At 34.9% G+C, this 25,226-nt stretch overlaps 1 protein-coding gene across 2 annotated transcripts; it reads right to left on the reverse strand.

Annotated features, from left to right (window-relative positions):
- LOC138185926 (putative ferric-chelate reductase 1 homolog) lies at positions 1-24,525 on the reverse strand. Of its 2 annotated transcripts, none has more exons than XM_069125276.1 (12): positions 24,170-24,525; positions 15,249-15,571; positions 13,980-14,071; positions 9,831-9,990; positions 6,303-6,500; positions 5,933-6,028; positions 5,325-5,478; positions 4,533-4,759; positions 3,459-3,699; positions 3,249-3,361; positions 2,447-2,560; positions 1-2,360 (listed from the first exon to the last, which is right to left on the reverse strand). In XM_069125276.1, the coding sequence occupies exons 1-12, from the start codon at positions 24,177-24,179 to the stop codon at positions 2,220-2,222; spliced, it is 1,869 nt and encodes a 622-aa protein (XP_068981377.1). In that variant the 5' UTR covers positions 24,180-24,525; the 3' UTR covers positions 1-2,219. The 2 variants fall into 2 exon arrangements, with proteins under 2 accessions (XP_068981377.1, XP_068981376.1); XM_069125275.1 differs by having other exon boundaries at positions 2-2,360; positions 5,325-5,481.
- Positions 24,526-25,226: the final 701 nt, after the last annotated feature.

The raw sequence follows: 25,226 nt of genomic DNA on the forward strand, positions 1-25,226 counted from the left end.
GTGGATGTTTATGCAGATGTATATATTTTCAGTTTGGTAATAGAATGAAACTTACATATAAAAATTAATTTTGTTTCTAGGTTTTGATTACATACTATTTATTTTGTATATTTCATATATGAAATACGTTTCATATATTTGTGTACTTTAAATATACATATACAGAAGAAATAATTTTAGTCAAGCGATCGTTATCAATTTGATTTAACTATCAAATAACATAAAATAACAGTTATAAATAACATTTAAGGTATCTAATGAGTATAACTGAAAATAGGGAAAGAAATACGTATGTATATGTCAAAATGAAATATCATTTTGGAGCAAAATTTCAATTTTAAGTGTAGTTAGAATTTAAATTATAATGATGGCGTATGATTAATGAACGTCCCGTTGCTATAGTACATTTTCAATATACTTATTGTATAACCTTTACATACATTGGTGTATATCTACATACTTTTATATATTTTATCTGCATATTTTGACATATTTTAATTGCATAAACATTCACATTCTAGACATTAACGTTACAATATGCAAGAATATTCCATAAAATATATGCACGTCAAAATCTATTAATTTCGAATGATGCCATGAATAAATGTTCGTATCTCATACAAGGATTTAATTAGCAATAAATAATTCCCGAACTCTACCGAAGATGGAAGATTACATAACACTTGTCAAAAGCTGAATGAATAGATTCGACATACACATGTTTATATAATACACACTAATTGTACAGTCTATTCAAACCTATTATAATGTACATAATAATAAAGCGTAATAACGAACGAATTGAAGTACGCGGTTAACAATACCATAACTTGAGCATAACGATAGCATGGATGCTAAAAATGCTAAACTCCCCGAGAAGATTTCTCTGTATGATATCTTCAATTTGAAAGGCAATGAAAGAGGGTTAAAACCAACGACAAAGCTTTTAATGTAAATGAAATAAATACTGGTGATGTACTTGACCTGCAACTTTCACTTATCGTTTAAATTAATTCAAATTTTGTTTAAACCGATTAACAACGGCCTCTTACAGTTAACCGAGTTCAACCACCGTGTCCTCTGTAGGATCTTAACAATAAACGGATAACTTTTCCTATAGAAAACTCGAAGCAGCGAAAATCTGGTACGAGTGTAGCGAAATAAAATTGTAGCGATACGGTAAGGTTGAAAAAAGAACTTGCACATTGTGAAAAACGCTGACAGTGCTTTTATCTACACTTACGTATACGTATCTAATATCGTTTAGTACAATGAATTCAAGCCAAAAAGGTACTTTTGTTAAGTTACATTATTTCTCACACAACACACGATTCTGTATATACTTTTATTTATTAACAATCAATAACATATGAAAACATTATGATGTCGGTTAATTAAGCGCAATTCCATAATACTTCTACAAACTCTTATTTGCACTTATCTATAGAATAACACTTATCGTAGTACAAAATAAATCTAAACACGTGTAAAAATCGAAAATACATATGTTGTAAAAACTAATACTGTAAACGTTACATCATAAATATGGATAATCTGCGTATATCTTACCGATAAAGACAACTTAAATATAAAAGCACCTTACAGACAGAACTCTTTGAGAGCTTGTAACAACAATATATATGTTGCGAATAATCTCGCAGATATAAACAAACTAATGCCTTCTTTCATATATAGAAAAAAATAAAATATGTTTTTATATTTTATGTTTAAATTATACTCTTATTTTGGACGGACATTTGTACGAATAATTTGCACGAATACTTATTCAATCAATTATCAGAAGTCAGTCTACCAAGTAAAAGGAAGCGAAGATTGAAAATATACGAAGATATTTAAGGTCGATGGGAGAATATATCGAATCAATGCACTTAGATATTCTACGTACTGCCGCTTGTAACATGATATGATATACCATTTATTATACTTCTACTATGAGAAACTTCAAACTATGTACTTTTCAACATTCGATGTATCAAATAATATAATATGTATTATCATATAATTCACATTTTGGAGTTATCTCTGTAAACAATAATTTATCTCGATTCGATGCTCATTTACATATATATAAACAGTCACTCGAGGACATACTCAATGCGAAACAGTTTGTAACTTATCGTAATAATATTCCTGACACAGCAGCGTACATAATTCGTAGTCAAACGAATCTCACGCACAGTTTATCGCTACACGGCAACTTAATAATTTTTAATGTTGTTCGTGAAGGTAACCCATGTGTCTTCTATAGGCGCCAGTACGGTGATTACAATGAGAGCTGCGGTGAATAGGACGATCACGACGAAATATATACCGAAGATAAATTTCCTGATTCCAGCGTGCTATCGAACAGAATGAGAAATGAGACGGTGAAGATTTTCAGAGATTCTCGGCGCACCGCGCCGATTCTTATTAGCAAGAAACTTACAGGAGCATCCTGTCTTGCATCCGGATGGACCATTGAACCACGAGAGTGCATGTCTTTCATCGGAAATGAATTCACCCTCTGACTCGCCTGTCTGTCAGAGGCACATCCAACGAACTATAACACACATTGATTTCCTTCGTTACATAACGATCCTCTATAAATATCCGACTTAGTACCAAAGCTGATCCAGATTTAGAGCTTTGCCTGTCTCGAAATCGCGCTTGTATAATTAAAGAGATTTTCAACAGTGATCTGCATAATCAAATATGAAATATATTAGACATGATATGGAACTACTAATTGCATACGGGATCAAAGAGAACTGATTCCTCTAAAACATTAATAATCCATGGCGAATTAATTCGAAACTTTATGTCGTTAGTAACTATCTGAATATTAAAAACGACAAATTATAGACTGTAGTGAAATAGGAATATTATATGATAACTGTAATCAAAGTGAACTTATTTTTCATTTACAAATGGATATCATCGAAAGCGTAGCAACAAAATAGCACGGTATTTGAACAAGTTTGTCAAGGTTAATTGGAGCAGCAGATAAAAAAGACCCATTAAAAAAAAGAAGTTAACCTTGACACAGTCTTGACACATTTAGTTGTTCTTTTGTAAAATTCCAACTACCACCCTCTTTCAGTCTATTTATTCGACTTCTTTCAAGATATCCATTTATAGATGAAAATAGGACATCCGCTATAGATAAAATAATGTACATTGCCCAAACTCGTACAAATCGAATGAATGTACGAGAATTTTGATTTCGAAATATCAAACATCGTTCTTACCGTTAAGATAAGGTGAGTCAGAATATGGAATACCACGTAAGCTGCCAGAATCCAGTCAACCCATTCCGGCAGTTTGGCCTTATTTAGTCGGACCGCGAAGAAAATTGCGATTACTGTGAAAGGAATTTCAATGCGTCGGTTAATCTATTGTCTGTGGAGAAAAGAAGTACACAAAAAACACGTGCAGTATGAAAAAAAAGAGAAGCTTACTGCCGCAAATCTGTGCCGCGTTTCCAACGAACCAATGCGCCCAATTAAAAAGAGGTCTTCGCGGTGCTCCTGGATGAGGTCTCGCGGCTGCCATAAACGGTTGAATAAAGGCTAAAATCGTGGTCGCTAGTCCCAAGGACGCGTGTATCACCTCCGAACTCCATTCACCCAATTCGACGAATATTATTACAAAAGCCGCTATTGTCATCGACCATGTCAGTATCATAAAGAATCTGTGCCACTTGAGTAAACAACAGAGCAAAATAACATATTCTTGTCGATAATATTCATTGTATTTCATCGATAGGATTAAATTCTCATAATGAATGACATCAAAGTGAGGAACATAAGTGACGGCGATATTATTATAATATATGAACACTCGAACCGGATATTAAATAATCTGAAGTTAATAAGTATCTTTCAGCCGTCTAAGATACGTTCAATATCATCCTTGGACATCGGCCAAAGTTAAGTGTTCTTTCGGAACGTTCAGACTCTCGAATTCAACAACGTCAAGTACATTACGCTGTTCAAAAAATGTAGCGTACTCTGCATACTAAAAGCCAAATTAATCCGCATTCATTCACCGCATTACATGAAAAATATCTAATTGTCAAGCAAAATCGATACGTTTAACCAATCTCAATAGCAATTTAATTCTTGTCATTTCATTATGAACGTAACATTACGAGCATATTTATTGTCGTATGGACCGCACGCCATAAAGCAAACAATTCTCACGACGATCGGTACAATTTCACCTGGTGTCTCCCAATTAAAATCTGATTACGCAAAATGATTAATGTGTTCGATTTAAATTGCAATCACGCTGTTCGTGCGTCGACTGGTAATTTTCGGGAAGAGCCACCCCCGTGACATTATCAAATTGCCCTTCCACTCGCGGTTCCTCCGATTAACCTCGATCCCCAATTCATGAACCCAGAGACAAGAGCATCGCCCCGTCAAATAGGTGCCATCACACGCAACCTCGGGGTCGTTACTTCCACTGGGTCGAGATCTTACCAGTAGCTCAGTTTGTGCGCGCGATTATAGGAAAAATTGGATACTTACGGCGAACCAATGGTCCTTTCCGCACAACTGTGAGCTGACCCATGTCTGCTTGTAGTATCTAGCCAGAAGAATGCCAATCGACGCTGTACCGATCCAAGACGCCAACATTAGAGCGCCATGAACACGAATTAGAATGTTGCTCGCCGTAGTGTAACCACCAACGTCGGATAATAATTTTGCGTCACCGGTCGCGTCGTACGCTGTGTCATGGAATCCGACACCGTTACCTAAATGTTTCGATAAATGTTTCTTTAAACGTTTCTCTGTTTTTCAATCGTTTCACTTTGCGTGATAAGGGAGATGGAGAAAAAGAAAAGTTTCAGCAGAGTTCTTGGAAAAAATCATTTCATCAGAAACATGTATCTAGGTTCATTACAGAGTATTCTCAATCACGAAGTTATTGCATTTATTCATTTTTATTTTCTTTATTTCTAAGAATAATGATAGATGAATAAATGCTTTGTCATTGCACTAATAAAATTATGTCTTTTACTTATTTTAAAGTACCTTGGAATATTTAGTTTCCCCGAATAGCGTTAGAAAGGTTGTATAATATATAATTGCCAGCCATAAGTATTAAAAGTCCTACTGATATTTGATCCAAATTGGATCCTTCTCATTACCTTTATTTTTTTATTTATTTTGTACCTCGTAACGTAAAATATTAAATAAGGTAAAATCTCTTAGAAATTTTCAGTATTTACTGAATAACGTATCCTAATAAAGGTATCCTAATACTTATGGCCGGCAGAGTAGTTGTAGTATCGCAAGATTAAATGAAATTGAACGTACTTTTTAAACTTTTGCCAGCTGCGACGAGAAGATTGTATGGTGTGCTGACGAGGTCGTACTCGCGACCTTGAACAACCGTGGTCTTCTCTCTCCAAAATCTGCACGTGATTATGTCATCCTTGATCGCACTCGACTCCAATTGGACTGCTCCTTCCTGCTATAAAGGAAATCGCAAATGGATCAAGGTCACAAGAGATTTCTCGTAAACTGCGAATCGATGCAATCATTCTCACAAAGAACTGATCGATAACAATGTTACACACAGGCGAAAGTCGGTCATCGCCGCGGGACTCATTGAATCAAGATCATATTAATTTCACTTGCTCGCGACTCGCGTGATCACGTAACAGTGATCTCGATATTGGTCGCAGGTAGAAGTTTCTTCTTTCTTTTTAATCCTAATTTTATTCAATTCGAATCATTGGATGTTTATTTGCTGTCGAACGATTAATAAAATAAGTTAAAAATTCGTTTTTCAAATTTGTAAATTGCGATGCAGACTCTCTGAGCTTAGCAACCAGCTACAGAATAAAATTTGTTATTACTATGACAGAATTTGGTATTCAGTTCGTATCCTGCTTTAATATGATAAATAATAGAATACGTACCATGGGCTGGCGCATATTACGTTTTCCAGAGTTCCAAGACATGTGTAATGCAATTTCTCCTCCTTCGTTCGCGCACTCAACTACACTGTCATCGCCCTGCATATATAACATACGAAGGATTAAATAATCGTTCACCGTGGAATTACGTGAATTGAATCTAATATTCTACATACTTTCTAAGCCTACACTTCTCTAATCAGTAAAACCATTGTTGCATAAAATTTACCACGATCTAAATTAGGTATCCGTAATTATTTAGGTAGCAAATAATTAATGTAATTTAATTTAAAATAATTTAATTTAATCGATATTTTTGGATGACTAAGCACGATATACCAAAGTACATTATTTTTAATCAACAAGAAATTACCATTTTACTGTCATCGGATAAACCAACAGCGACATATTTACTATCACGTCCTTGCAATTCAAACAGATATCGCTCTCCTTGAACAAGTACAGTAACCGCAGCGATACAATTTTTGGCCTCGATGCATCCAGCTGGGGTACCAAAGCAATTCTTCGTGGAGCCACATCCGGCGTAGAAAGGATCCTCAACGTCTTTCGTCTAAAGAATAACACGTTCAAATACAATAACTCGCTGTCGTCAAAGTTCTGAAGAAATTATACGTCGGTTAATACTCAAAGCGTTTGTATAATCTTAAGATTCGAGAACCGGGTACGAAGAACACAGAGATTTATACAGGACCGAACGCAAGTTCTCCAACCGAGAACAGAGTTTCCAGGCAGCTTTCCTAGTTTCTCTAGAGAAACAGAATAATCTTTCGCACGGAAATAGAAATAGAAGTTCGTCGTGTCAATACACATCTCATATCTGGCACGGACAGTGTCTACGTATAATTTAATCTAATAATACGAAAGGATGAACAAACGTTAACACGCACAGTTAAGAGTACGGTTGATCCTAGAGCCAATAGATTCTTCAACCACGTTTATCGTCTGGCATGAATCTGGCGGTAAAGTTTCAAGAGATTTCCGAAAGATTTATTTTCATCCAAAATACGAAGATATTTCCGCGGCGAGAAATCCTACACCGGCGATACGTGTGTGCAGAGAAGCAGCTCGCGTCGCAGCCGGTTAATGGAGTAGTTTCAGTCCGCCACTCTGGAACTCCTCAATAAAGTTTCCAAGCGAGAAACCGGCGTGGATTCATTCGCGTGCCGCCTTTTCTCACGTCGATCTCGTTTCGAAAGTGGACCGGTAACGAGGACGGTACGCAAAGAACACGTCGACCTGTATCTTTTAATTTGTCGCGGAAGTCAATTCAAACAAAACACGCTTGCAGCTCGTATTCAAGATGACACTCGAATCAAAATTATAACTTGAACCGCGGTGCACAGCAATGCATACGCAACGCAATGTGATTAACGTTGAATGCTCGAACATCAAGATATCAATTCAATGATTAATTACAATACAAAGTGGTCACGAATGACAAAAGAGACGCAGATTGGTCGAAGTCTCGGAGGGACGGGAAATGTGACGACCGACCTTCAACTTAGACACAGTTCGCGAAATAGAATAATTGCGGACTTCGAGAGCTGATTATTACCAACTTCATGTATGTATATACATTTTTCATTTCTATTAAGCACACCTGCGAGTTCGTCCGATTTTGTCGTAGGAAGATTTTTGTACATCACACGGAGTAATTGAACTCGTGATTGCTTTAATTGCTCGTTGAATAAAGATAAGATGAACGCGTGTCCGTATTAGCGACCGTGGGATACGCTATTTTTCTGTTTCTTTCCATACTAATACGTTCTTACAGGCAATAAATGTTTCATATATTATTTATAGTATGTTTAATATCGTACCGCTTTCAAGTGCATGAACATTTTGATTTAACTATTTGTATTAATTATACGTAAACGTTACTAATATATATGAAATAATGGGAAATTAATGGTGAAAAAGAAGATTTATTATCTTCTACTAAAATTGACAGATGATATTCGAATCATTTGTCTAAAAATTGATCAGTGATAAAATTAATCATAGTCTATCTGTCAATACGAAGAAGCATCCTAGTAAAAAGAGAAGTAAAATTAAAATATGACTCCAGTAAGTAGTTTATCGTCCCCTTTTGTTTCACAACGTTTCACCGTTTCGCCATTGGCCCAGATTAATCCTCGAGGCGCGTTGCGCGTTGATGCGACGAAGATAAAGTCACGTAAAAATAAATGGACAATGGAGCAAAAATTACGGGGCGTGGTCGGATCGGAAGATACACGAAAGTGAACGGCAAAAGTATATAAAGTATAAAACCAAGAGCGTATCCCGTTCGATGGAAATTATGCATTTGTACGAAGCTAACTAGCGTGCAGGTGTGCGCAATTGTGCATACATAATACATGTAGCAGCATATCGTCCAACCAATATACGTCGGAATATGAACTTACTTTCAACTCGTAATTATTGTACACGCACTTTCCTTATCAATGTACTCTTTGATTAATTATACCCTTCTGTTTTGTTATTAATTATACATTCGTGTTTCTAGATACATTCATTCACATATATCGTTAATTATCGTGAAATCTATTTATCAAAAATTTCTTTAAAAATCAACTTTAAAAGATTTCTAAAATTTCTCTCAAGTTTGTAGAAAACCATTGTATTGTTTTGTACTTTCTATGTTAAAACGTAATAGAAATTCTTAACCGATCCAAGTAACTTAATATGATCGATTTATTACTTCAAATATTTATTTAGTATTCTAAATTACAACTTCTTATTAGACCCATACGCAACGTGTATGTACATATGTATTAACTACATATGTTGACCTACTGCGAATATACGCCTACGTGTTTGCACATGAATTAATTTACGCGATTAACAAAGCATAAAATTAAAAGCATTAAAGTAAGTTTCCATTAAAACATTGTTCGCTATATGAGATAGTGTTTGTTAAATTATATAGACATGCGGTTATTAAGAACTCAATCTTTTTATTGTAAGTACGGGTATACAGGGTGATTGGTAACTGGCGGTACAAGCGGAAAGGGGGTGATTCTACGCGAAAAAAGAAGTCGAAAATATAGAATAAAAATTTTTCGTTTGAGGCTTTGTTTTCGAGAAAATCGACTTTGAATTTTCACACGGTACGCGCGCGGTACGTTATAACGGATCTCACTGTAGATCGTTGTCTCGATGGAAAAATTAAAAGAAAAAAAATTTTTTTTTAAATATTGTTTATTCTATATTTTCGACTTCTTTTTTCGCGTAGAATCACCCCCTTTCCACTTGTACCACCAGTTACCAACCACGCTGTATATCAAAATTATAGTGATAAGAGCAGAATATGGTTCATATTTTTGACTGCGAATTTTTATACAAATTAATATTTTTCAGAATATAATAAAGAAAGTAGAACCTCGATAAAAAAAAATTGTTTTACCTACGAAATATTATAGGAAGCACTATACTTTTGATATTCTGTATATTTTTCAGGCTACGTTCATTTTGTGCAATTTTCGCATTTTCAAATTTCCTATAGATGCACAAATATCCGCAGTCCAACCGTTACCATCGAGTATTCATAGAAATACCCTATGGTACCTGTTAATTTCTCCATAAAATAGCCAATCAGTAATTTGCCAAAAATATAATAGCAAGAATCAAGTTCATATTTCTGTCATCCTGAACCGATATAGTAAGTACCATAGCGCGTTTGTTCGATCAAAGACGTTCACAATCGTAAACAGGTATCAAAGAGATAGTGGTTAAATATTTCAATGTTAGGGCACGATTTCACTTCGCCAGCCCTTTCCCTGCATAGTCGATGATCAGTCGCGGCTATGATTATCGGGTGTGAAAAGCACGTTTGCCTCGTGATCAGCGGTCGGGACGTAATGGGACGCAGAATACTTACTTCGTAATCGACGGTCGGACTGTAATAGGGCGGCGTGGTAGTTCTGAGTGTACTGATCGGTGTAGACGAGGTCAATACGTCGATGGATCGCTTGCGAACGTTAACTGGCGGTGATTCCACGCCGACCCAGTACGTACTGTAATCCTGCGCGAACGTGGACCTGCAACGTGGTAGAATAGGGAGAAAAGAAAAAAAGAAAGAAACGATCAACGAGAGTTACGAGAAACATGTATCGATCCATGGACGGTGAAAAGGGAAATGGGAGCATTTCAGCGAAGTACAAATGACTGATAGGAGGACGAAGATACCGTACTGGTATTGATTGCGGTAATTACGGTATGTTGGTTCTTTGAGAGAATGCAATAGCCAAAGGTCCAAGGAATATCGTGTGTTTCGTTCGGAGCTATATTACCGACAATGGACACTTCGATCAATTTCAGGCAAACATATGTATGCGAATTATGGATGTGCTCGAATAAACGATGTGCTAAAATTAATGATGGACGAATTAAGACTATTCGTATTTTTCAGTATTTTCGATTTTTTCTTTTTTGTAAAATTGAAGGGTCTGGACGAATTCTATTGACGAAGTTTATTAATTACGATGGTGTGGTAGACGTGTTAATAATTGTGCTTCCGTGCTTTGCCTTTATTACCGTTTCATGTCCTCATTACGGTAACAAACATTTGGGACTTTTATCCTCAAATTGGATGATATAATGAACGATGCGGATATTCTTTGATATGGTGTGATAATGGATTAAACAAATTATATGCACATGACCGTCTACGTATTTACTTGTAATTAGGACATATTGTAATTAACAAAATGGAAGTATTGCGTATGATCCTAATTTGATGAACAGTGGACTGTGTACGTGAATTACAGTGGAGTGTACTGGGACATGCGATGTTAAAACGAGTTAATGTCGCAGTTTTTATCAACAGTTTTTATTGGTAACATCAGAATGTTACAATAAAAGCAGATGATGCAAGTAGTACCATTTATATATTTGTGTTAGGTTATTTAGACTTTTAATCGGAAGTTTGTACATAGTTTGACACGAACGAAGTTATCTTGCACATGACTGTATTTATTATAGTATTTACATACTAATTAATTATTGCTTAGATTTCATATCGTTTGGTAATACCTCAATATGATTGCAAAATTATACTAAAAACGAAACGCTTTATTAAAAAATAGAGGTACATATATGCAAATACTTTGTGTAATCAAATTGTTATGTAAATTGTTGTTTCACTCGCAAGTACTTTCATAGAGTACTCATAAACGAAATATTTATTCAGATTACTGTACACGTTCTCGTTTCTTCGCTGCAACTAGAAGCATTAAAGTAAATAATAATAAACATATTGGTACTTTTAATATCAGCTATGTACATTTGAAAGTAGGTAACTAAGCAAATAAAAGGCATACCAAAGTTTAGAAATCTCAACATTTGCAGTTTCTTTCATTTAAAAGTTTGAACAGACAATACAGGATGCAAATGAACTTGTAGGTGCAAACTTTTGAATACCAATGAAACACCAAACGAAACTGGAAAGTTTCCCTAATTACATATACAGATATTTCTTCCCAATCGAACAAACAGAGGACTGTCAGTTGGAAAGTCACCATCTACGAGTTACTCCATTTAATGATCCCACAATTACTCTAGCCGATGCATCATAATCAGTCACGAAACGTAACCAAATTTCCTCTCCGTTTTCATAAAGGAGGAGAGAAAAAGGGTTATAGGAACGTCAATTCGTATTCTAACATCTCGGTAGATAAGACCATAAATTACGATCTTCCGGGTCAATGTGATGCAGCCCATTACCAGTGCAGGCGTGAGAATAAAAGATAACAATGTTGAGAACGAATAACGAGTCGGAGTCTAATGTTGAAAAATCGTTTAGCGTGGAGGAAGGCTTCGTATCGAACTGAGAATCAACGAATGAACAATCTAACTGGACGAGAGTGGACCAGATATCAGACTGTGTTAAAAGCAGAATTCAAACAAACCATAAATTTCTAGAGATTCGAGAAAAGTATAAAGAGATTTATTTATATGAATGAGATTTCTCGTTTTAATTACATATACGAAGATTACAGACGAAAAACATGATAAGTCATATCTTCTATGTTTAAAATTCGTTGTTGATCAATCCCCGTAATTGAAATCCTTTTATTTTGCTTTGAAGCCAAATATGTGTTTCTCAATCCCTTTAAAGATTTTCAAAATACTACTCGTCGCAGTAATAAGGTAAGTAGTAATATTAAAATATCGTTTTAATAATTATATCTTTGGCTTCCATAAAACTTCGTCCGCTTGTCAGTTACTTTTAACAGGTTTTTATCACATCAATCCTAACAGGTTGTTTTCATTTTCAATTACATTGTACTAAAGTGCTTCTATTTAGACGTAAGATGACAATGGAATTATAAAATCAATAACGATATACTTATTATTCCCTTCTGCCGTGGTCTTCAAATTAAAATAAGGATCGCTTCGATATCTAGAACGATAGCCCGAATCAAAAGGAGAATAAACGAATGAACTACGTAGCATGAACGAGAGTGGACTGGTACCGGCGACATGTCAAAAGCGGAATTCGAACGAACCGAATGGTTATTTATGGCTATCGGCATAAATTTCTCGAGAAGTTTTAATGGAGCTCGCGCAGCACTCTGTCCCCCGTATTAATTGAGCATTCAGAAATAACCGGTGGCACCGATTACCAGCGGAAAAGTTTATAACGAATGTCCCAGCCGTTTCACCGTTCACCGTTAACCGTGTTATATTGTATTCCGTGCACGGGAGATGCCGAAGCGCCTCCGTGCCACGCGCGTTCGTTCATTCGTTTCTAATCGTAATTCATACGTGCGACAGATCGTGGCATATTACGTGCGTGAGCTATATACACCGTGATCCGAAGACCGAGTTTTGTTCCAGAAATTGAATGAACGATTCACCGATACTTTGCAGATGAATTCTTGCATTAGCTTTGAATGCGATGAATCGTCAATTTCCATTCGGTTTATTGTATGATTGCAGAGTTAATTTGTTTTATGCGGACTAGTGTAATAAATTGCAATCTGACAGAAAATCGATTCTGTTCTGCTAGTTACAAGAGCTTTTGTATTCGAGTATTCGAGTTGCGTTATTTGATTTAAAACTTAGGTATCTATATGTACACGAAGGTGTTTGAACACTCGGCGCAGAAAACTTTTGTATATGTATCGTACGCGTTATGTAAAACATTTTAAAACTTCATTAGCACTGTAATAAGACATAACTGATACGATTGTGATGGTAAGCGTTGGAACGAATCTGATGATGTATACAGAAATTATTTTTCCGTGATGTTTTATTTTATTGCTTCATCGTGTAGAAAGTAAGCAAGCTATTTGTATCGATTATTATAAAAATCAGGAATGAGTAGTCGATAAAAATGACCAAACAAAATAATCGGTGAATATAAAGTGGCGTTTTACAAACCATGTAAAAACTTGTAATTCATTCGTTACGATGAAGAATATTCCTAATACGTCTTCAAGAAAATGTTTCTTAAACATCAAGAAGAATGGAAGGTTCGAGGACGCGAGAAAATAAAGAAAATTTAAATGAATTTAAAAAAGATAAAATAAATGGAAGTAAAGAAGTATGAGACAAATTCACTACTAAAAATAATTGTAACGCATAATAATTCTATCGCAATTAGGTGTAAATGAAAGAGTTATGCAACCTTGAAATGGCAGTATTGAAAGTACAAGATCTCTGAATGCAAAAAGTCTTGATAGGATTACGAGAGGATTACCGTGAAAGTATTGAAGTACGACAAGGTTTGATTTTCATGATCTGATATATCTTGCTTCCGCATTCTTACAAACCATACCTCTTGCACATTCAATTGCCATATCGTGGCAACACATTTATTGCAATATATATCATTCGACCGAAGTAAAATAAATTCATTGTAAAAACAAGAAATGTGTACGATACTTAAATACATGATATCATCAAATTTTCTGCGATGCTTTTGGTCAGTATCAAAATTTCCTAAGGATATACGACAATTGGTAGAAATTTGAACGAGATTACGAAATAATGTAAACCCGCAAGTGTTCTATCGGATACTCACTTGAAAACAATGGTGCCTTCGTAATTTACAGGTGCCTCCCAGTCAAACTCGAGATTGTGCTTCTTGCTGACGTTCGTGTGAGTCACCGCGTTCTTAACAAAAGGAAAAGGAAAAAGCATTTAATCGTCGTGTCGTGTAGCACTCTGCTTCTGTCCTTCGGGAGCGCACGACAACGTAATTCACGTAGCCTTCGAAAGCTTGCTAACTACGATCGAAACGATCCTATCGGGAAATACTATAAATCATCAAACTTTCTAATCATTCGAAAAAAATCGTATTAATCGCTCGAAGAACACCTTTCAAACCCTTATTCGACCAATATGCTAAATTATTTGTTACTGTATCTGATACTCGTGTCGTTATTTAACATTTGTATCATATTATGTAATCAATATACTTTATTTATATTATCTTATCTGGTACTTTTTATTTCTTATTTCGATCAAAACGTACGAAACATATTTATTTGTTTATTAGCTTATCTGCTCCTGTATGTATATAATTTAGGTCGGTACGCTTGTTATTCATAGTCTTATCCTACTTATTATTTAATGATTATATAATATTATCGTAATTAAATATATATATATATATATATACACAGGGTGATTGGTAACTGGCGGTACAAGCGGAAAGAGGGTGATTCTACGCGAAAAAAGAAATCGAAAATATAGAATAAAAATTCCTTTTAATTTTTTTTTTTTAATTTTTCCATCGAGACAACGATCTACAGTGAGATCCGTTATAACGTACCAAAAGCCTCAAACGAAAAATTTTTATTCTATATTTTCGACTTCTTTTTTCGCGTAGAATCACCCCCTTTCCGCTTGTACCGCCAGTTATCAACCACCCTGTATATTAAATAGTTGCAATTAAAAATGACCTCCTATTATCTTGTAAAAATAGATAATGATTTCAAGAAATTTTATGTGAAACCAATGGAATAGCTAATGTTGGAACAATCAATATTTCTAGAAGTCGAATAAATCTAATAAATCGAATCTAAATTGAATGGAATAACATCTTAGGTAATGGAAGTAGCTGATAGTATGTAATATTGAATTCTAAAAGTGATTTTCTATAAAAGACAGAAAGTGTGACTTGTCGTCTCTTTCCTGTAATCCTCAAGAATATATAGTAATTATAGAATAATATATAACATTATTCCAATATTTTATGAATTTATCATTTTGTCTATTTTTTTATTTTAAAATTGGCAAATATCTGAAAACTTTAATAAAATAACTCATGACACAGTAACGTGTTTACCTTTATACCCTGTGTGCACTCGACGATTCTTGCCGAATCGGGCAAGTTGGCGAACTCTCCAACGAATTCACCGGTCTCGGAGTCATGTGCAAGTATCATAAAACCCTCGTAGGCAAGACCGTGAGGACTTCCCAGAATTAACCGGACTCTGCCTTGTCCTGCAGCTGGTAAAACTTGGTAAGGAGGAGGGTAAGTTTCCTGCTTCGTGCTTCCAGGATGACGAGGCATCAGATCTTTGCATGAATCTGGCGGTGCTCCAGTCGGCAGACCCAGCGTTCTCAACGAGAGAACGCTTAGGAAGAGTACAAATGTTCCTTTCATTACTGTAACATACAAATTTTACACATTTAATCATATACGACCTTCCTTTTAAATTACAAACTTAATAAATTAAATAGTTAATTGAATTACTAAATAAGTACTACCGCGATCATACTATATATTACTTGCCTTAAATATACCTATATTTTTCTATTTCTTACAAACTTTACGAATGTGATCATGATGATTTTGATGAACACGACATAATATACGACTTTTATATAACGCGTACAGTATATTTGAAGCCCACTGTTTAATTCGAATTAGTGTAACAAGAATTTGCCAATATCAATTCTCTTACCTACGGTTTTTCTTCCAAATGATATAAGTTTACGTTCGAACAATGTAAATTCTATCGTAACGCGAGTTTAGTTAATCGAGTATTAACTACAGTTCCGTTACAATCCCGAATAAATGGAGTCCAGATAAATGGGAGTTCTGCAGACTAGTAGCTACATTAATAACGTATCGAAATAAAATTAGATAAGGATTTAGTTGGATAAATTATTGGAATAATTCGCGAGTTTCATATTCGCAATAATTAGACCAATATTAGTCGGTCAATCTTTCTCTTCTCTCTTCACACGCTTTCAAGTATTTCAAAAAACACCAAAGGTCGCTCTTTAAACTTTCTACTTTGATTCCTGTCTTTCTTCAAATTTTTTCTTCGCTGGTCGGTCCGATGAAGATTTCATACTAATGAACGAGCGTCAAAGTCGTATCACGCTAGACAGTCTCATAAACTCGTAAGACTAGTCTGTACAGAAGAACGAATACCATCGACGAACTGTCCTTATACGAAGCGGACGCGCATTATTCAATCTACTTTTTACACGTTCCAGACTATGGAATAATTGCGAGGACGATACAAGGATATTGACCCAATTCCAAGAATATCTACGTGTGCATAATAAAACCAGCTACATTTTGTAACGTTGGTAAATTCGTGGTAGTTTCTTAGTGACAGAATGTATATAGATACATGACTTATACGACTACTTTTCCGTATACGTCACCCGCGACTATCGAACAGTTTAACGCTATGAATGTGAAGCATTAGTCACCGCTCTAAACTACCCGGAATTCCCGCTGCTCCATTTCTGCATTTGCTTCGAGTATATTTAGTGTCATCAACGTTGAGAACTTTCGTACCTCTTTTTTTGTCTTTCTATTAACCATTTCATAATGTATATAATTTCGTAAATTAGATAAACGATTTATAGAAGAATTAGATAAACATTTATTAATGATTTTCATAAATTAGATACTTTTCATCGATGTAACTGTTTCTGGAAATGTTCATATATTACAGAATAAAAGTAACTCGAACGAAAATAAGAATAATTCATTCAAAAGTGAAACGTAAACCATGTAGGAATTCTATGATTTTCGAAAAGTACTAGGAATTTCAAATGAAGTAAATTTTTAAAAAATTCGATTACTTAGAATCGAAACAATAACTTTGATGTTGCTATTCATACTTTACCATCGATAAGCGAGGGCTATGTATTCTAATAAATAAAATAAAATAATACTAGTGTTTACCACTTCGCGTTTTTCTCTACGTTATAATGAAACAGATGAAGCGTATTTTTGTACTACTTATTAATAAATAGAAAAAAGAGCAAAAGGATCGAAAACGGGCAGAGAGATTAAAAAGTCGAACTTACAGTTCATACCCACCTTTTAATCAGCTTCGCTCTGAAAACTTGGAAAAATTTTGATCTATGTTATCCTCGCAAGCAGAATATGCAAGCTTCCTCTCGCGAGCATTTTCATAATCTTGTAAAAGAGGATGAAAAATTAAGAGAGAAATTCGGATAAGGAAAACGGGAAGATAAAAAAGATCCGTGCTTTCCTCTATTAAATCGTATAGGTTCGCGTTAGGTATTTTTCTTCGTGAGTGAAAAAAGATCGAGAACGTCTAGTGTATCGGACTGTTGGTTATCGTGGCGCAACTTTATGCATTTAGCAATACCGTAACCGCAGATTCTGTTGTCCAGATGCGGCCATGATTCATACATCAATGAGAAAATAACGCAATCCGCGAAATAAGAATCTGTGGACACTTTACTTATTAGTAAACTGCGGATATTTATGCGAAGCTCACATTTTCACGAATATAATTAAAAGACTGGCACCTAAATAGCAATTTCGTTAATCTGTTAAATAACTGCTAGAACTATCTTACTATACTTTTATGTATTATGTGCATTTCGTTTGTTACTGTATTTTCAAATTCTCCATAAATACATATCTAATGCAATCTACTTACTAGGTACTCTACTTTAACAAATATTTTCTGCATTTCCAAGAAAAATAAAAGGAAAAGATAAAGAATTATCGCGTTCCTCTTTGAATCGAGTAATGCTGTTGCGCGTGCCTCAACGGCGAGGGTCGAGCTATTAAAGCTATTGCCTATTACATAATATAACTGGCGCGGTGTTTCAGTGTCGTTTAGGAATGTGCAAGCAAAGAAATCTCGTGGGTCGTCTAGCAGAGCTCAATAGGTGAAAGTGAGCGTCTTTCATGCGTGGGTTGCACACAACTCGGCAGTCTTTGAATCGTTGTAAATAACAAAACGGTACACTGGCAATCCACTGGCGATCGCGTTTCTGACATTTTTCTATTCGTTCAAATATTTTTGTCTGTATATACTATTGCTTATATGTATTGACACTTTCCCATATCGTTGCAAATAGAGTGGCTCATGAAAATATTCGAACACTTGCAGACACCTTTTATGAATGCAATTATGTGTGTCATACGAAACATTTCGAAATGTCATTAGCATTTTAATGAGACTTAAATTATTATTGAAATTATTGTTAAGATTATATCGGTAAATTTTGAAAACAATCTGAAAATCTACAATAAAATTTATTGCAAACATGTACTTACATTACAGTAAAAAATCAATGCATAATACGAACAGTGATATTAAACATATAATTAGTTAAATATGATCCTTCTGAATGCTGTGAGTTATTAATATAACGAATAATTATCTGATCAAATATTTTGACGATCTCTGAGAAGTGTAAGCTTGCAATAAGTATGTTGTAATTTCTATGTAAATTTTCAGATGTATTTCAAATCTTACCAATATAATCCTGATAATCGTGTCTCATTAAAATGCTAATGAAATTTTCAAATGTTTCGTATAACACAGAATACATATATTCAGAAGAAAGTTTTTATAAATGTTCAAATATTTGTATCACTTGGTAGGAATATTTCTGAAGTCAAATTTTGTACAGATACGATCGTATTCGATGGAATCAGTGATGTATAATTGACTTCAATTATGTGAATTGCTGGAAACTTAGATCATCCTCTACGACTCTCGTTTCGAAGAAATCATGGTGTTACGCTACCATTCTATCGGGACGAGCAAATGGCCACAATGAGAAGAACGATTGTGTTCTAAGGACAATTACGAAACTTATTTTATACTTGCAGCCTGCAATATTCGAGACAAGGTCGATGCTTGCCCACTTCTGTTATGGTCCATTTACGCTATTGTGACAAATCATGGCACGTGCAAACCCGTGTCCCAATATCGAGTTCGTTAGAATCGGAAAATCTAGTGAAACGTGGGCCATGACTCTATCAAGGAAAACAAAGAATTCCCAACAGACTAATATACATAAATTTAAATTCATCGGACACAATACAAAGAACTCGTGCACTTTTACCAAAGAAAGTTTCATATTAATCTTGAGATTTTGAAGAAAATCCTACGACTCGGTGAATCTAGTAGGGATTTTAAAACTGTCCTGAATTATTTTAAACCTGCAAAATCCCTAAATACTTGAGGATTTTCTAAAAGTCTCGGTCGCTTCGAAATCTCCCAAACAGCCCGAAATTCCAAGCATTTCCATGAATTCCTGACATTTCAAAAACTTCCACGGATCTACAAATATTACAAAATTTCAACCTCCCATGTTCTCCGAAATTCGCGAAATATTTAAAGATCCGAAATTCTTACATCCCACTGGTTCACGGGCCTGAACTCCATATATTCAGAGTTCTACATATAAATCCAAGGTTTTTTGTATTATATCTCACGAACTAAATTTAAATTAAAATCTCGAAAAATGATCGACTTTATACGCGAAATACGTATTTCTTGATTTTACAGTTTTGAAAGCGTAACTCGAAAGCGAACAACAGCTTGTTACCACTAATACACCAACGATCCGATCTCCATAGAGTGAAAACGAAGAGAAATCTTCAAGACTGCATGCAAACATTACCTAACTGAATGTGTACGAGAATTCCAACTACAAAAGACGTATTAAACAGCTCGCTGTCTCGCGAATAACGTTTCAGTGTCAACGAATTTCATTCGTGATAATAGCGACGATTAGAGCGCATGTTTCTATGCATTTGTGGAAAATTTAATCTTCTCGCAATCTTACAATTTTTATCTTATACTAGTTTTATTCTTGTACCTCTGATAATTTTTATGAATGCGGGCCTTCGTATTGTCGCAAGCCTTTCTAATACGAACGACGATAGAATATTTTCTCTCTGTGAAACATTCGATGCGTCGTATCGTTGCGAAAAGAGTAAGAGACATTACAAAACGTCGTGTACGTGAGTAGATACGATTTTTCAATTCGCGGCATACCTAAATCGAAATTGTGTTGCGATCTATACCTTGACCCTCTAAAACAATGGAGAACTTTCCCATCGACATTAGCACTTGCTGCTTAATTGTCAGTTTTTCAACGTCTTTAATTGCATGGAATAGCGGATGATCGATATCTTACTTGCATATTTTCCATTAGCCATATTTCCATTGCATATATCCGCGTTATGACTAGACAAAATGTAAACAAGCAGCGTAAAAACGCGTAATTAGTCAGCCACAAACGTTTGAAAAAGCGAAACGCATATTATGGATGCCGTACATTCAAACACGAACATAAGTCATCATGCCAGAGTATTATTCGCCGAGATTAATATCTTCACAATTTCCAACAGTTTATATGTATTTTTGAAATAATACAGATACCATCGTGTATGATACATATCGTCGACGATGTATGGCAAACTTTCGTTCAAACACACTGAGTATATACACTATCCCGCGTAAGATTCCAGGCATTTTACCCAACCTATAGCGATAGTGTATAAATATTAGTAAAATATATAAATTAATGAGAAGGTAATGACTAAAAGCGATATTTATCATGTTCTTGTAGAATCACCGAGTAATGAACTTTTAATTATTTATTTAAAGATTTACCGACATTACATCGAAGCTCAATACACGATTGACATAATTGATGTATCTATTGATATTCATTAAAATATATATATGGTATATATGATTGAACTAGCAACGACAGTTTATTATGAGTTTAGAAGAATTGATCTGTGTATTACAAATTAGATAGTCTTCTCCAGAACGTTTTGTTATAAATTTTCTTAAGAAATTATGCCATGACCCGTTTCACTCGCGCAAATGCCAATATTTCATTGCATATTTAGTCTTTTCGAAATTTGTTTACTATGCTATAATAATAGATTACTAATACAAAGTATAACCATTATAAATCAACGCATCGTTTCTATTCTACTTATACAGTTCCTTAACTAAGTTACATTATGTCAAAAAATAAACAAGTGTGCAGATCCTTTTGATCAGTAACCTATTTTAAATATTACTCGTCGTGGTAAAGCGAAAAATACAGGCTTGTGCACATGTATTATGTACAATAGACTTAAACGGGCACATTGTTCTTTTCACCGGTGGAGTTCGTAACGGGGGAAGCCGGGAGGATAAAAATCCATTCATTAAAAACAACGTTTGAATGACAGATGAAGAGTTAAGAAGCACGGCAATCACGCTTCGCCGGTTATTATCATGTATCATTACGGTATTGTTCGAAGCAACGAGCACAAGGCTTCCCGCGTTGCATTTTGCGGCTCGTTCCACCCGCGATGCACGCGCGCGCACGGCAACGCTGCTGCTCACCCACCGATCTATGGATCGTAGTTCGGAGAATGCACAATGTTACATTGTGACCGAGTTAACCCAAGGAATTGCGCTTTCGTTCGATTCCGTAGCTATCACACGAGGGGAAATTTCTAACAGCGAAATGGTACTTTCTGTGGCAAAAGAGACAATTCAATTTCCTTTCTTGCCTCTCCTTTCATTTTTTATCGTCATTATCGTTCGATATGATTTACGATTGAAAGTGCACGTCTGAAATGAAAAACGAAGAAGCAAACTGAATGTTATTGCGTATAACGGCTAGAAAGATTACTGAGAAAGTATCTTCTATGTTAAATATTTCTATTAGAGCTCTCGTTTCTCTAAGATTAACTCATTTTGCGGATAACAATTTTTTACATTCAGATTAAGATACTTTATGCGGATTAAAGTATAACTTTTGTGTAGATTTCAGGTTACAAAAAATTTAATATATGAGTGAACTTAATCTGTATCTGAATAAATAAGAAACAACGATGCGTAAATATTTTTGTCTACCTAACTATGTGTATTTTACACCCTAGAAAATACTTCGATGTATACATCTTTTATTTCACATTTTCTTTCCTTATATATCAGCTTCAGAAGCTTAGAATTTATTTTTTGTTTGAATATTGCATAAGGATGAAGAGTGAGGTATAAAGAAGTTGATGCAGGCTTTGAATATTCTTTAAAATATCGTCATTTTCGACACGTGACGCAAAACATTGTCCTATACGAAAATCCAAAAATAAAACTCGCACAAAGATACTACACGGCGCCTCTATCGTGTCGAAAGATACGTGCTCTTATGAATTATACATAATGGAATAGCATATGAGTCAGTTGCGTGGTATCACACATTACACATCATTTGTGCAAATAAAATAACATTACATATCATTTATCTTCCATTTGAATTCACTCATTAGTGAACTGAAAAAAATCATCAAAATTGTATAAAACATGATCAGAGAATAAAAAGTAACAAAAATATTAGTTAAGTGGAAAATATTTATGATTCGATGGACATTTTACATTCGAACAATAATTTTATACATCGAAATATTCCACAATTTCCGAGAGAACTAAGTGTTTGGCGAACGTGTAGCCATAGTAACGTTACTTTCCTGTCCTAGAAATTCCTTTCTGAGCGATCTAGATTCCTACGTTAATATGTCAAACCATATGTTAATATAATATTTTATGCGTTTATTACTTCGTTTATGTATACCCGCGTTCGTGCCGTAGAAATTTCACGCTGAACATTGTTCGTAGATTCTTTTGCCGTTAGCACGACATACGGCGAACTAATTTATTACGCGAGCAGACTTAAAAAATATTATCAACAGCTACTATTAACAAACATAAAAACATTAGCTGGAATATTATTTTAAATTTATGCTGATTTTGCTATTTATGATTTAAAAAATTTAATCAACCTGTTAGCAGTTTAATTAATATAACATATTTATTTTTCTAATAAATCAAATTAGTTAGGTAATATAATTAGTTAACGTCAGAAAAAAATTGAAATTATGCTAAAAAGCTATTCTATAAATTATTATAAATTCTCTCCAACTATTAACAATTGACTTGTTCTTTTCAGTACAGATTATATCAAAGCAGTATGTTCCCGTGCCTTTATAAAATATTCAAAAATATTGCTCGCGATTCGGAAAATAATATTTTAAAGACAAAGTTAAGGTTTCGAAACGCTTTTAAAAATAGGTCATCGAAAAGAAGTTGGAACGATTCATTTTAATGCTATCCGACGCACTACTTATTAATAATCGATTCAGAATCAGTTACCAAAGGGACAAGGAAAGAAAGTTCGTTGAAGCTTCAAACACAAGATTAACTTCCTAAAACATTACCGAGGCGCTTATTTATTAATTGCATTGGAACATTATGCGTCGAAACAAAATTGATTTCGCGTAATAGTTCAACGTTTTCATTCTCTCGACGAAGCGTCTGTGCACCGTGCCACGTGCAGGAATATAAAAACGTTCTGGCTGGTGACAGGTGCACCAGAAAACTTGTTTTTTAAGCAGTTCCCATAGAATATGGAATGAACCACGACTGTATTTGTCATGGTTTTATTTTACCAAGAGGCGTCTTGAAACTAGTCACTTTTTTGTACGAGTACTCTTTCCATCAAATAAATTCCGCGTGAAATTTCATTTTTATGTCAAATGTCGTGCGACCAATGGAAATCTGTCATCTGTATGTTACGCTATGGTTGCGACTTTCGCATGCTGAATTTGGTCAATGGACCGCGTTGAATCTATCCATCAATAAACCCCATTATCGATGAAACAACCTACCACTGGAAACACCCTAAATAGAAGTCGAATGATTCCATGTTAACAAATGCAATACATCTTAGATAATTAAAAGGTGTTTCTACCAAACATTGTTAGAATGTCTTATGAGTTTAAATAAGAAATGAAAGTTGTACAAACATAGATCATTTGAAGCTTCAGTAAGAAGTTGTAAATAGACGCAAATGTGTATACCAATTTGTATTTATCACAGTTTATGAAGATAACTACAATAAATAGAGAATTTCGTATCCTTAATTGCGAAATAACATCTCGAGATCTGTACTCACGGTGCTTCATACTTGGTGATTTTCTCTCGTCAACTTCAATCTTATGTTGTGTATTGAGTTAAATCTACAGCGTAATAAACACTCAGTCGGCAAGGCGTGAAGTCACGTGTAGCGGAACTCCGGTATACATGTAGAATCCTCGTTGATCCTGGCGAGGGAACACGCGCGTCATAGATGCATCTTCCAACGCAAAAAAACTAATAATTCACCGAGTCATCGATCACCACAAGAAGCAACACAATGTCGGCGATTCTGGTCTCGCGATCAAATCCCAAAGTGAAAAGGTTAATCTGTACAATCTACCGAGTCAAACCGGTGTCATAATATTTGTAACCGAAGATCATGAACTCAAGCTAATCTGTGTACGCGGTCAATCTCCGCGAATCTTTCTGCCACCTATGCGCGCCCCCTTCGAACTCTCCTTTGCACGCGAGGTTACGAGAAGAAAAAGATGTTCACTAAGTTCGGTTAGGTCAAGTGTTTCCCCGACGTAGTCTCGAGAAGCACTTGTTGATTCCGGACGAGCATAGTTCTGACCAGCACGCTGAGAACCACACCTTACGAGAGACTGTGTAGTGGATATACGGATCGAGTTGAAAGGCCCGTGAGACCACATCAGGTCCGTACCTAGCGAACGGAACCCGTGTCACGAGATCGATCCACGCTCTTTTTGATCCTTGTTTACAATCTAAACAATGAGCGCACAAGATTAGTTATGCGACATACCAGCATGTTGAAAAATGGAGAATACAAATAAATAGTTATGATAATAAGAATGGTTCCCTCATGTCAAAATCATAAATATATAGATTTTCAGTTTTTTAGTAAAGAACTGAGCTAAATTCTTTTCCTTTTCTTTAGCTTTAATACATAAATTAGGATTATGCATGTAACAATGTAACAAGGATAATTATACTGCAATTTTAATTCATATTTTCAAGAATTATCTGGTTGTAATATAATCAACCGAATCACATATTCATGATATTAGTATACAATGGACGATATAATATTGTCAATGAATAACATTGTATGTAATTGTATGTAATTGTATATA

The sequence above is a fragment of the Bombus flavifrons genome, chromosome 13 (genome assembly GCF_040668555.2).
Source record: "Bombus flavifrons isolate JBK064 chromosome 13, iyBomFlav1_principal, whole genome shotgun sequence".
NCBI classification, from domain to species: domain Eukaryota; kingdom Metazoa; phylum Arthropoda; class Insecta; order Hymenoptera; family Apidae; genus Bombus; species Bombus flavifrons.

Excerpts from the sequence above, each read along its gene's own strand:
- LOC138185926 (XM_069125275.1), bottom strand. Across the intron at positions 6,029-6,302 it reads TATCCGATGACAGTAAAATG|GGCGATGACAGTGTAGTTGA; the intron begins GTAATTTCTTGT and ends TTATATATGCAG. Across the intron at positions 3,700-4,532 it reads GAAAGGACCATTGGTTCGCC|TGGCACAGATTCTTTATGAT; the intron begins GTAAGTATCCAA and ends TGTTTACTCAAG.